The sequence below is a fragment of the Antechinus flavipes genome, chromosome 2, assembly GCF_016432865.1.
Source record: "Antechinus flavipes isolate AdamAnt ecotype Samford, QLD, Australia chromosome 2, AdamAnt_v2, whole genome shotgun sequence".
In the NCBI taxonomy this organism is placed as follows: Eukaryota; Metazoa; Chordata; class Mammalia; order Dasyuromorphia; family Dasyuridae; genus Antechinus; species Antechinus flavipes.
In genome coordinates, this window is record NC_067399.1 from 88,880,504 (window position 1) to 88,893,645 (window position 13,142).

The 13,142-nt window shown below is 36.2% G+C and overlaps 1 protein-coding gene across 1 annotated transcript in view; it reads right to left on the bottom strand.

The window, feature by feature from the left end:
- Positions 1 to 5,986: 5,986 nt before the first annotated feature.
- Positions 5,987 to 13,142, bottom strand: part of LRPPRC (leucine rich pentatricopeptide repeat containing) — a 106,705-nt gene continuing 99,549 nt past the window's right edge. Inside the window, exons 35-38 of the mRNA XM_051975188.1 lie at positions 12,787 to 12,861; positions 10,531 to 10,615; positions 7,390 to 7,532; positions 5,987 to 6,237 (exon numbers count right to left, since the gene is read on the bottom strand). Coding sequence (XP_051831148.1) covers positions 6,181 to 6,237; positions 7,390 to 7,532; positions 10,531 to 10,615; positions 12,787 to 12,861 — 360 coding nt within the window. The 3' untranslated portion in view covers positions 5,987 to 6,180. The remainder of the gene's footprint in view (positions 6,238 to 7,389; positions 7,533 to 10,530; positions 10,616 to 12,786; positions 12,862 to 13,142) is intronic.

Here is a 13,142-nt window from a genome sequence, read left to right on the forward strand (position 1 = left end):
ATTGGAACGTCGCTGTGTCTATTTGGTGGAGCTTGCAAAATCAGTTTCATTTTCCTCTGGGCCCATGCGTTTGATATAGGTACAAGATGTGGACAAATCACACCTAAAGTGGTTCCTCCTATTATTTTGGAACATGAGATGGGGCCAAGTGGAAACCTAGAAACAATAATATGCATAGAAACAGCTTCTTCCCCCCCCCCTAAAAATAATTTTTGGGTTAAAAAACGCCATCTATTCTGTAAAACAGATGAAAAGCTGACAATGGCAAATCTCTCAGCAATTTACTGAAGATGTAGGTGAAAGGATATGTTCGTACCAGAGGCAGTGTGCTAGTCCTGTGTAAGGTTTCTGAGGTTTTCAACTAACATGATGGTATAGTGAAATGTTTTGGGATTTGGTTTAGGAGGGTACGGGTTCAAATCTGCCTTGGAAAGGTCACTTCCCATTCTGAGCATTTATAAAATGATACTGGTCTATCGGATCTTTCTGAATCTGTTATCTTGGAACGGGCAATTCTATTTTACTCGGGTGTAACACCTTATATCCAAACAATGCCAAATAAATTAGGAGTCCCTTAACACAGAGAGAGGCAGGCAGTGAGATAGTCCAGTGAAGGATGGAGCTCTAAGTTTGGAATCAGCAAGGTCTCAATTCAAATCCAGCCTCAGTTTCCCTAGGCATCTTTATATTAAATGGAGATTATAATAGCACCTCCCTCCCAGGGTGGGTGTGAGGGTATAAAGTGAGCCATTTGGAGTGCTCTGTAAATGCTATTATCCTGTACACAGACAAGGATAGTAATGTGAAAATGCCCTGAATCCCAGGAAGTGGTTCCCATTTTGGTGAATACGGCAGCACAAACTAAGCGAGTAAGCCATAGCTTCTCATCCCGCACCCCAGTTAAGCTGCAGGTGTGTGTGAGAGCGAGGGGTGGAGGTGGTGGAGAATCACCCTCTCAAGTCCGAGCCCTTTTAGAATCACAGGATGTCAAGAGTTGGAAGGGAGCTTAGACAATCCAGGCTAATCCCCACATTCTCCACATGAAGAAGCTGTGCCCAAGACATGTCCAATGGTTTCATCAGTGCCTGAGTCATAACTAGGCAGGTGCTAGTGAGCGCTTTAGGTCCTCGCTACCTAATGCATCATTAAAAGCAAAATGAGGCTGGATCAATCACACAATAAGGCAGTGGTTCTCAAAGTATGGTCTAGAGAATCCTGGGGATCTCTGAAACCCTTTTAGAGGGTCTACAAATTTAAAAATAGTTTTTATTTCCAATATGGTAAATGTCTATAAATATAATCCAGATAAAAACGCTTTGGAGAGATACTCAATAATTTTTAATAGGATAAAGATACTGAAAACAAAAGTTTGAGAACCACTGCAATAAAGCAACCATCAACTGCTGCTCAAGTAAAACATTCTGAACCTTATCACAAAAAAATGCCCAACCACTTCGGCATACGTGGCTTATGCAAACAAGCTAAACAGAACCAAAATGCAACCCTAGTCCACCAGAATCAGAAAGCATCTAGTCAGAGGAGGCCATAGTGTGAAAATGGCAGAAATGCACCAAACCTGGTGCTCTGACACAATGCATTGTCATTTTTACTAGAGAACCAAAGAAGAACAGTCCCGTGTTAGCAACTATTAATTAAGGTAATAATGTTTAAGTGATGGGTTTTTAAAGTGATATTTTTAAAAAATCAACTCCTTTAAGAACTGGTGATATTAACACTTTCCAGCTTTTCTGTATGAGGCCATTTACATTTATTGCCTTTTGTATGAACACTGTCAAAGTTGCAAAAACTATACTCTTTCCTTATTTCACAAAGCTGCTTTTAAGAGATTCTGTCGCTGAAACTGCAAAACCATTTATTTTTGCTGGTTCTTCCATTAAGTGAGTGCAGCTTGTACTAGGAATACGTTTTAAATTGGGTTTGTACTGCATAAAAAGGTTCGTGATCCTGGCTTCCAATTGCCCCCTGGTTCTCCTATTCTCCGGCTGGCAAGTTACATACCACATATGATAAGAGTCCAATTTTATCCTACTCCACCTTCAGAAATATTGTGGGGAAATCACTTTATAAATCTTAAAGTGTTCTAGAAATGGGCGCTCTCATTATTCCCTCCTGGCTAGCTGCATTAGTCTTCCTATTAGAAGGTAGGAGGCCATTCAGGCGGCCGGCAATATAGTAGACTGTGGTTTTAAATCCCAACTGGCGTCACTTATAGGCAGTCTATTGATTTAAAGCTGAAATGGCCCTTAGAAGCCTTCTAGCCAGGGCCCTTCACTTTGCAGAGGAAACAAGGACCCAGAGATAGCAGCAGCATTTTCAATTATGGGAAATGATTAGTGCACATAAACCTAATCTTCTAGGAACGTGAGAGAGGTAGAAACCTAAGTATAACTTCCAGGAGAACAGGGAAAAGTGGAGTCTTTAAAAGGGCCAGGGGAGGGATGGCCGTGACCCTGAGCGCAGTCTCACCCCCAACAGCCACCTCGGTTGGCTTGCCAAATCTTTAGCTTGAAAGGTTTGTTGTTTCCTTCTGAGGACTGCGTCTTACTGAGAAAGGCTCATACACCGTGCTTGAGGTTTGCTTAATTTGGTCAAATGCTGAAGCTTTCTCCGGATCAGGTTATTCCTTTCCTCTGCCGAAAAAGGCTAAGTGACTATATTGTGTTTGATAATGCAACCATTTCCTATATTTGTACCGAGGCTGCATTATGTGGGCTTTGTAATATGCTCAGAGCTGAAAGCATGATACATTTCTCTTAGAAACACTCATGTGCACGACTAACAATAGCGAAGCTAAAAATTACCATAATTTTCATACCCCCTGCAGCTACTGGTTCAACATACACTTTTGGATGTTGTTTGCACTTGCTGAATTTATGGGATTATTGGTCTGTCAGAAAGACACCAATATATAAATATGAAAACTGTAATCAGACATGAGAGAGGGTCCAACTGCCATGCACGCTTATTGTAGGCTTGAATAGGAGAGTGCAACTAAAAACGGCACATTTCCATTTTCTAAGAATTTAACCTGCGAGAAATCTAAGTTACGAAACTTGGTGACGGCTTTCGTAACCACCAGCACAAATCAAGTGCTGGAAAATCTGGTGATTTCCTGGACATACCTAAAGCTTATAATGAGGATGTTTACAACCATTCCTTCCAGTTACTGTTGCCATAATCAACCAGACCATCCCCTACTGCCCAGTGATTCTCACCGAGTTACTGGATTAAATTCAATAGCATCCTTTTTGTGACACTGGAAACCACCTGGTGTGGGTGTAATTAGTAGAAAGTCTTTTAGGACATACAAATTTTAGGGGGGGGGAAGGGAGGGAGGGCATTTTGACCTGACCTAAAACATAGTTTGGTCTTTAATCCTAGTCACTCTTTGAATAGAAGCCAGACCCTGAAAAAAATAGCAGGGAAAAACAAATTTTCCTTTTGGGCTACCACCTCTACCTAAAGATGGGTTACTTGCTCCAAGCAGTTTATAAATATGATCAGTGCATTGAGAATATCTCATTATTCTTTCTGACTTGCAGAATTGTTTTTTATAATAGCTAAGAACCTCCTAATTTGTGATTAAATCATAAGATTCAACAAGTTCATCTTCTCCATCTTAATATAACCTGGGGAATTTTGGCTTCCTCCTCTCAAGAGAGGAACAGCTGAATGCGCTGAAAGCATTTTGATGTCCTTAAAATATAATATTTTCCTACTTGCCTCAAAATCACCAGACTACGAACCACATAGTAGACAGTATCAGTTCTTAGTGATTGTTCCAAAGAAAGCTCAGATTCTTTTGTTGAGGGTTATGTTAATACATAAAGGGGCTCTTAGCAAATACTTCCCCCATAATAGGTAAAACAAAAATAAAGCTGCTCCTTGGTTTTTGATACACACTATTTATTCACAATATGAACAGTGGGAAATTTCCCTTAAGCTCCAATATAAGAATCTGCAATTACTTTGAAAGTGCTTTCCTAACTGAAGCTTATTCTGACACAATGAATGCTTTTTCTAAAATTCACCTCAAAAATTCACTCTAGATATGCTCTGTAACATTTTTCTGGAATCTTAAATTTCAAATATGATGCAATTGGTGAATTTATAAACTCAATACCTTCTATGACATAAAAATACAAGTAATCCCTCTCCACCTCCCACAAAAAAATACAAACCCAAACCTATATGATAGCTTTGTAAATAGCTACAAAATTGAAAAAACTGGACTCCAGGGGAACATGCATCAATCACATCATTGCCAGACATTGTCTCAGGGGTACAGTCCATCCCACTTTTTATGGTTACATCTCTCAAAAGAACAATTTTGAATTTTGAATATATTTTTTATTTTATTTTTACAAGAATCTACAAAGGAAGATCACGAAAAGGAGTAAGTTCAGAAAGAAAATATTTTCAACTCTTTTGCAATTAGCTTCCTACAATATAGACAAGGAATGGTTTTTTATTCTATTACTAATCAAGAAAGACCTTTAACATTAGAATCCAACTAATACATAGACAATGCTTTCTTCCTCTAGGGGGAACTACTTGAAAGGCAGGGACTGGGCAGTCATAAAACGTGATGACAAAATAGGAAGACCGCATAGAGTGATGGTGGAGATCTAGGACTGCACAGGAAAAGCCCTGGATGTGAAGCTTTATTCTGCCACTGGGTCTCAGCTTCCTCACCTGGAAAAGAAAGCTCAATACCTGCAGATGCATCAAACACTGTAGTGTCTCTAGATCAAAGGAAACCACAGAGGAAAATAGGTGTTGAGCTGAAACTATAAAGTACAGTTAGGGTTATTTTCTTTATTGGCTCTTGGAACCAACCTTCTTACTTTAGTCCCAAAGCAAGATAAGGAACAATTATGAAATATCGATATTGTTCTGAAATAAAAACCAGGAGACATAGACAATTTAGAGTCAGGAAGCTTAGGCTCCAGTTCTGCTTAGGACATCTCCCAGCCATGTGACTGAGAATTTTTCTCAATCTATCAGGGCCTGAGGCATCTTTCAAGACTCCAGCTTGCAGCTAACATCTCTACCAGCAGAAAGTGTCTTAACACCAGTGTTCAATACACGTAAAATCACTGGCCCAGACTCCAAAAATACTACAATAACTAAACAAAAAATATAGACATCTACAAATCATGTAGTCAAATTCTACCTTTTGTGGATGAGGCATCATCTCGTGGACAGAGAGAGCTGGGCGTGGAGTCAGAAATACTCCATTCAAATCCATCTCCCAACACTTAGTAAATATGTGACCCTGAGCAAATCACTTAAGTGATCTGCCTTATTTCCTCAGCTCAAAAATGGGAATAATAATAGCACTTACACCATGCAGATCTATCATAAGGATCAAATGAGGTATTATTTGTAAAAGCACCAAATAAATGTTTATTCCCTTTTCCTTTCCCTTCTTTCTTTGATCTATTCATTCTGAAGAAAAAAATGCCATAAGAAATCTCAAAATACAAATACAAAATTCCCAGGAAACTCAATAGATGTCTAGGAACTGCTGCAAAATGAGCAGAACTAGCAACAATATTAATGATGACTATCACTAAGAAAAACACAACTTTAAAAGAGACCTACATTGCTGGAGTATAGATGATGAAAGGAACTACTTGTCTACTTCCAGAGTGGTGATGATCTCAAAATGCAATGAGATGACCTTTTTTGGGACACGGCCGATGGGAAAATATGTTTTGCTGAATTATGCAGGTTTATGATGAAAGTATTGATTTTACTTTTTTTTTTTTTGGTTCATTGGAGTTTAGGGGAAATAGAAGGAACTACTTATTTTTAAAAGGGAGAGTACAAAAAGGAGTTCAGGAAGCAGAGAAGGGAGTTGCAATTTTTGAAGACTATATATTTTTCAGTTTTAGAGAAGCCTCAAAAAATGTTGCAAAATAATCATTCACTGAAGTTAATAGATAACAAAGAAAAAAAATAGAGTTAAACATATTGAATTTATTAACAATACAATTAACACATATTGAACCCATGGTAGATTCAGTAAATAAAAGTACATAAACAAAAATTAGGTCTCCCCTCCCCACCACTTTTTCCCCTGACAAACACATTTTAAAACAATGTTTCTGTCACAGAATCAATAAAAGTTAAACAATGTGCAACTCCACCACCTCACAAAGAAACTTGTTCTTCTTTCTTCGATTGCTGTATGTAGAATTTGAAGCTTTCCTGTTTGGGAGTTGGGGGGTTTAGGAGAGAAGGAAAAGATCAACATATTAGAACACCCAAAGATGATAATAAACTAAAAAAACCTAAGCTTGATATATGGCAATTCAGTTGTTAAGACTCTCAAGGACATGAATTACTACCAACTTCTAAGTTTCAATATGATTTTATTATGTTTACTTGTTCTTTCAAAGTCTGAATCATAAGACTAATTTCTGACACACACACACACACACACACACACACACACACACACACACACACACACATTCCATATATCAGTCCTGCCCCAATAAGAGAAAACCAGGCTAGGTGAAGGGAGGAATTCATGTATAAGTCCACCAACATGCCTACCAGTCTTTCTTACTGGTGCAGGACTAGGAGTAAATAGGTAGAAGATAGTAGGTAGTAAGTAGGTATTTGAGAAAGAAAAAGGAGAGGGGGGGAAAAAACAACAATAAAAGGATACTAATCTTATTTAATGTTTTTAATTTTACTGTTTAAATTACATAAGGTACATGCACAAGTAACATTTTGTGCCTGTGGGTGAGTGTGTTTAGTTCTCCAAAGAGAGAGAAAACAAACAGGTTTTTAGTCTTTGGTCCTATATCGTAGCCCCTGCTACCTCATTCCCAATCCCAAAGCTTTGTGCCAATGGGAGTTTGCCCTGTCAACTGGAACTGTGTGGAGGAAATCAATAAACATAAGTTTTGTTTACTATATATGTTCTATCACTCTCTCCACCTAAAGAAATTATTTTAATTTTTAAGTATACTATTTATATCTAACCAAACAAGTAATTACCAATAATGTAACTTATTTGGTTGGCTACTGAAATTACATGAAATTCTATTTAAGGTAGAAATAAAGAGATAACTGTCCCAAGGACATTTGATAAATTAACACCTACAGATGCCTAACTGATAAAAATCTTGTATTTTAAATACAATGAGCCCCAGAAGATTTTCTTTTCCCACAAGTCAAATCCAATGCAAGATTATACAGTGCCTGTAATACTCAATATCTTAAATACCAGTTCCACTGAGGGCTCTTCACAGAGATCTAATCCTTATGTAATTAAGTATTGGATTTTTTTATTATACAGTACATTTATAAATCTGTAGAGGTATTTTTCCTTAATTAGGAAATACTCACAGGGGGTTCAGGGAAAGGGACAGTCTCGCCAGCTTTCTTCAACAAAATAGCATAATGTTTTAAAAATACACTGTCCATTTCTATGTTCTTTGCTTTCATTTCCTCATATAGGGCTTTTGCAGAAGCAACATCTTTGTCCAATCCTAAAAAAAAAAAAAAATTATCAATGGGGAACTTGCAGTCCTTAAAAAAAATTACTTTTATTGAAAATCTTCACAATAAATGGATGCTTAATATCTTTCAAAAGAGTCTGAATCAAAACTACCATTTAATATACACCACACACATACATATTCTCTCTCACTTTTCTTCTCTCTACTCATTTCATTTAGCACTGATCAGTCTAAAGAAGAAGGAAAAACAAATATACTAAGAGAGAGATAGACAGACAGAGCACACACACACACACGCTGTGAAAGAGGGCATAGAGAGCCTGGTTTTGAAGGACATGTCTACTCTGTAAGCTTATCACATCTGTGTCTATGTTCACCATGCTTCTCTCATTAGAATGTAATCATTTTGAAAGCAGGGCCTGCCTTTGCCTTTTCTCTCTAATGTAGAGGTTGGGTCGACTTAATAAATGTTTACTGACAGAAGCCTTGTGGTCCTTGTTAAGTTCTCAGTGACCTAAGAAACCCATATAGTGACTTTTCTGCATTGGTAGAGATGTTCTCACTAGTAATTCTGTAGTAGACAGGTCTCACTGGTACTTACTGCCTCATTCTTTGCTCCTTCAAGAAAAGCATGCAGATGTTTAATTTTAGATAAAAGATATTAATGTGGGCTAGAAAAGAGTTTAAAAAACATTTATTAAACACCTACAACAAGCTAGGTGCATATGTAATACAAACCTTTATAGTACTTCCATAGAATCACAGATCTAGCTCTAGAGAGGACCTCACAGGGTTATCTATTCTAAACCCAACATTTTATAAATATGAAAATTGCCAGAGATAAGGAAATCATCAAAGCATGAATCCAAAATAAAAACTAATTTTTTAAAAAATTTAAGACATTCTTTTTTTGAATATAGTTCTGTTTGTTTTTTCCTCCCCCAAATATTATATGCAGTAGAAAAAGAAATTTCAGATCCAATTATGTACAAATTTATAAGGAAATTGGAAATACCAATTCAAATATGTTATATGCTATAGAAAAACTATTCCAGCAGTACTTACTCAAAGCTGGGAACTTAAATGGCAGAGACAGGTAGAAATAGTTTGTAGAAACCCAAATATTAAAAAAAAAAAATTCCTGAACTTTCCTTATCTCCAAATAGGTAAATTAAGCTTGTGCTTAAATGTAAAAACAGTAACAATAAAACCACATAATGATGACTTATAAACTGTCGTTCAAATGGTCAGAAAAGGACATTACAGATCGCTTATGTATCTAAAGTCTATCAATGAAAACCAAGTCTACAACCTAATAGCCAAGTTCTCTGCAAGGACAGTTCTCTGCTTTGCCTTGTTTTCACTTTGCCATTCATCTTCCTCTAGTTAGCACAAAGAAACCTTTTGCCATGTAAACAATTTACTCAATCTCCTCCCTGCAAAACCTCAGGCTCTTTGGGGGGATAAAAAAGGGTCAATCTTGGATCAGTCTGAACTATCCAGAACTCAGGTTACAGTACCTCCTCTAACTACTTGCACTCATATTTGCCTCATCTGAAAGAATCTCACATCCTAGATCCTAGCCATTCCCCTTCAAAGTTCAAAGGAAGCTTTCCCCAACTGCTAGCCTTCACTGGCCTCCAGGCCCTTTGGATTGGTACAATGTTAAGAGTATGTACCAAACAATTTAGAAATTTATTCTTTGTTGCATTGGATTGTTTGATATTGCTCCTTTATTGAGTCTTTCTCTATCTTGCTTCTAAACTCCTTGTGTGGATAGGGACCTCCTCTGCTCCTCCTGTGTCCCTGAAAGAACATGGTAATAACGAAAGTTAAACACAGAGTTGGTATTTCGTTTTGCCTATCATTTACTAGCAATATGGCTTCTCTAAGCACTAGGTTTCTTCTCATTTGCAAATGAGAAAACTGGACTAGAGCTGCTCCATAGTCTCTTTCAACACAGAGTCATGATTGTAACTGCCATCTGTCTTACAGTAAAATAACTATGGGATTATCTGTTCTGAATCACTCATAACAGCAATCTCTTTATCACCTCTGCTGAAACCTTTCTGTCCTCACAAAAAGCAAAGTATATGACACCATCATTGAGGACCAACTCTATGATGGGAAGTTTCTTTTACCTGTAAATCCATAATCCTACAAATAATTCTAAAATTTGAGAAGCAGAAATATTACATTGTTTCTATGACATTTGGATGAAATGTGAAAAAAGGAAAGTTAACAGCCAGTCATTCATCCTCCATTACTAATGTATACAAGTCTATTCTGCAATATAAAGGGGCCTCCTTGATACCTGCAATCCCTGATATTTTTAAGCTGCTCCACCAGCCAATACATATTCAAAGGTTTGCGCAATGTTGAACAATAAAAATATTTAATTGTTTTTAAAAGAAAAAAATATGCAACACTGAAATTGTTCTTGATCTTGTTTTGCTGAGTTCTTTTTTTTTTTGAATTTATATGATAATTTCTCATTTATAGAAAACAATCAAGAAAAAGAGGGTCTCTATCCCAGGCTAAAATTTGAAAGGAAATACACAGATGTATTCCATTAGATAGATTAACTTTCTTCAGGACTTGGAAGATAAAGGAGTTCTGAGTTTTAGAATAACATTAACTGAGTGGTATTCAAGGTAGTAGCAGGAAAACGGGTTATCTGACATAAGAGTAGTCTAAAGGCAACAATTTGCTTTGATTCAAATTGTCCCATTTCATGCCACATTTTAGTCTGAAGGATCATGGTGAAGATAGGATTGGCATTAGGTACTGAGAACAAAATTGGACTCAGATTTGATGAAAGCCTTGGAACCAATGTGGTCTCCCACAAATCACATGAATATTGAATAGTGGAAACAAATGCAAAATCACAAAATAAACATTTGAAAACCAAGTGAATAGCTTAGCCGATGTTTGGGATTTGATATTAGAGTCATTAACTAAAAACTGAACGTTAAGTAACAAACATTTTATATACCCCAATTTTGAACTGTTAATTTTGGTACATTACCATAGCTTCTCATGAGGAGACCATATACTTCTAGATTTGCAGTTAAGTCAGGAATAATTTCCAATAAGGACTTGAGAACATGTGTCTAGAAAATTAAAATACATAATAATCCATTACTATAAACGCTAAATAAAGAACAATAAAATGACAACACTGACATCTGCACATTATTTTAGAAAGTCTATTTGATAATAAATACAACAGGAAAAAACAGATCAATTTGAAGGCTACTTTCTCTTTCTTGGTATATCGTGCAATAATGGAGGAAAAAGAAGAAACCATCGTTTCAAAAAAATCTGAATGCTAAGTTAATTCAGCTTACACACACACACACACACACACACACACAAATTTCATTATTTTCTAAACAATAAAAATGTTTAAATATAAGTTCAATTTTTAAAAGTGAGTGCAGTGTGCTGTCTGGAAAAGGCCTTTAGAAGTGGAGAACGTGGATCTCAATCCTCCTGTATCTATTTGATATCTAAATATATGACTTTGGCCAACTTACTCAAACTCACTGGCCTTGGATCACACATCTACAAAGTAAAGAATTAGGTGATTCACACATTTTTTTCACTCATCTTTTGCTGTGAGAAAATGAGGAATGTTGAACATGCAATTTTTACTGAGTTCTTCACCATAAGTTCAAGGTCTGACACGCTTTAAGGTTAGGACATAAGTAGGATAGGGAACTAACACTGGACTAGATTACACAACATCCACCATCATCTAGTCCAATATCTCTACACCTATCCTGAATTTGGTTCACTAGGTAATGCCTAAAATACTTAGATGAAATGTGAACACCTCAGTCATATATGTTTCACTGAATTTTATTTTATTTCTGAATTGTATTATTTTACAAATTTCCAGCCTAGTTTTAGCAGATAATCAAAAAATACTTCCAAGTATGGCTGAACAAATCATAATAGATATGTGCTTTTTAAAGCTTTGTGCACTTTCCCCATCTCTACAACCGATAGCAATAATGGCTTAAATCACAGCAGAAAATATGTTCAGGCCACTTAAAAAGATTAACTTTTATTTGGCCTATCCCTTTTTGGCCCTGTCTCTCTCCATGATTTCTTCTTATCTCCACACTACTCCCTAGAAAGGAGGAGGTGAGGGGTGCTATGCTGGGAGGATATATTAAATATTCTGTTCCGTATCTTAGAAAAAGTAGAAAATCCTTAGAAAGGAGTATTTTTTAAAGAGTAGCATGATGGAGAAATAATACAAGTAACTCCCACTTTTCTAGAAAAGTAGTAACAAAGATGATCAAAATCCTATACACTAGTTTACATTTTCATACATAGGCCACAGACTCTTTTTAAGATAATATAAGAAACCTGCTTTGTGGAAACATGAAGTAGACTTTGTCTTTTATCATATAAACAAAATGCCAAAAATTGCAAAGTCAGTATGAAATCACACAGTGCACTCAATCTAAATAGGAATAGATGATGGTTTCCAATGTTCATTGTATAAAAACAGGACAAAAGCTGTTCTTCTGTGTTGTTATTTTATGCCTTAAAAGTAGGTGCTAGTTCTTTGGCCTGATTGAAGTGTTGACAATTATCTAAGGCTAGACTGGGATTGCCCTGATGCGAAACCAAAATAAACTGATGGACATGATAGCTTCTTAGGATCACAGTTCTATAAGGAGAAAAGACCCCTGGCTCCAAGGTCTCCTTTTATAACTCAGGAGGTAGAGAGATCTTCCCAAAGTTGCCAAAGTAGTTGCCAAAATAATCCTTGTTAAGTTAGCATTTGAACAAGGATACTCTGTTAATATTAGCTAACACCAATTTTCCTAACTTACTCTTTATACCCTTTTCGGTTCCTGTCAATAGCTTCACCACAATGATGACAACCTAACTGGTACAGACTGTATAGCCATAAAAAGAAAAAAAAAAAAAAAAAAAAAAGGGGGGGGGGGGAAGAGCAGAACACAGCTTTTATTCAAACAGAAAAAAAGAAAAAGAAAAATCTTCATGAATTACTGAAAAATAACAGGCTACCTCGTCTTCCTCCCAACATATTAGTAATATTGATCTTTTCCTCATACTTCTTATTTCAAAGAGTTTCTTAATGTCAATTAGAAACTTCAATTTGATAGAAGCAAACATTTTAGGATAAAAGTACTTTTAGAAAAGGTCCTTCATCTATAATCATTTGGAACTCAACATAAGCAAAATTAATTTTAACAATCAGAATAAATATATAGAGGTGGTAACCTGTAAAGCATATTACCTTTCCTTGGATCTTAGAGTACCTAAGAAAAAATCCCAAAAGGATTGAAGTTTGTTCCGCTATTGCACCACACCTCTTAAAAAGAGAATAGAAAAATTAAAACAGGATACAGCAAGTGCAGACTCTTCATCAACAAGAGACTAAGGTGAATATTTCCAATTAAGTAAGTTCAAAATAATACAGCAATATATTATTACTACCAGTAAGGCCTAATAGCTGATCATTTATTTTTTAAAAGAAAACAAGTACAACCTATGCCAAGGTTTGGTAAATGATGTCCTTGGCACTGCAAGTATAAAGTTTGTTTAAAAAAGAACAGAAAAAAAATTAAACTAATGCTTCAACATCCACAGAAT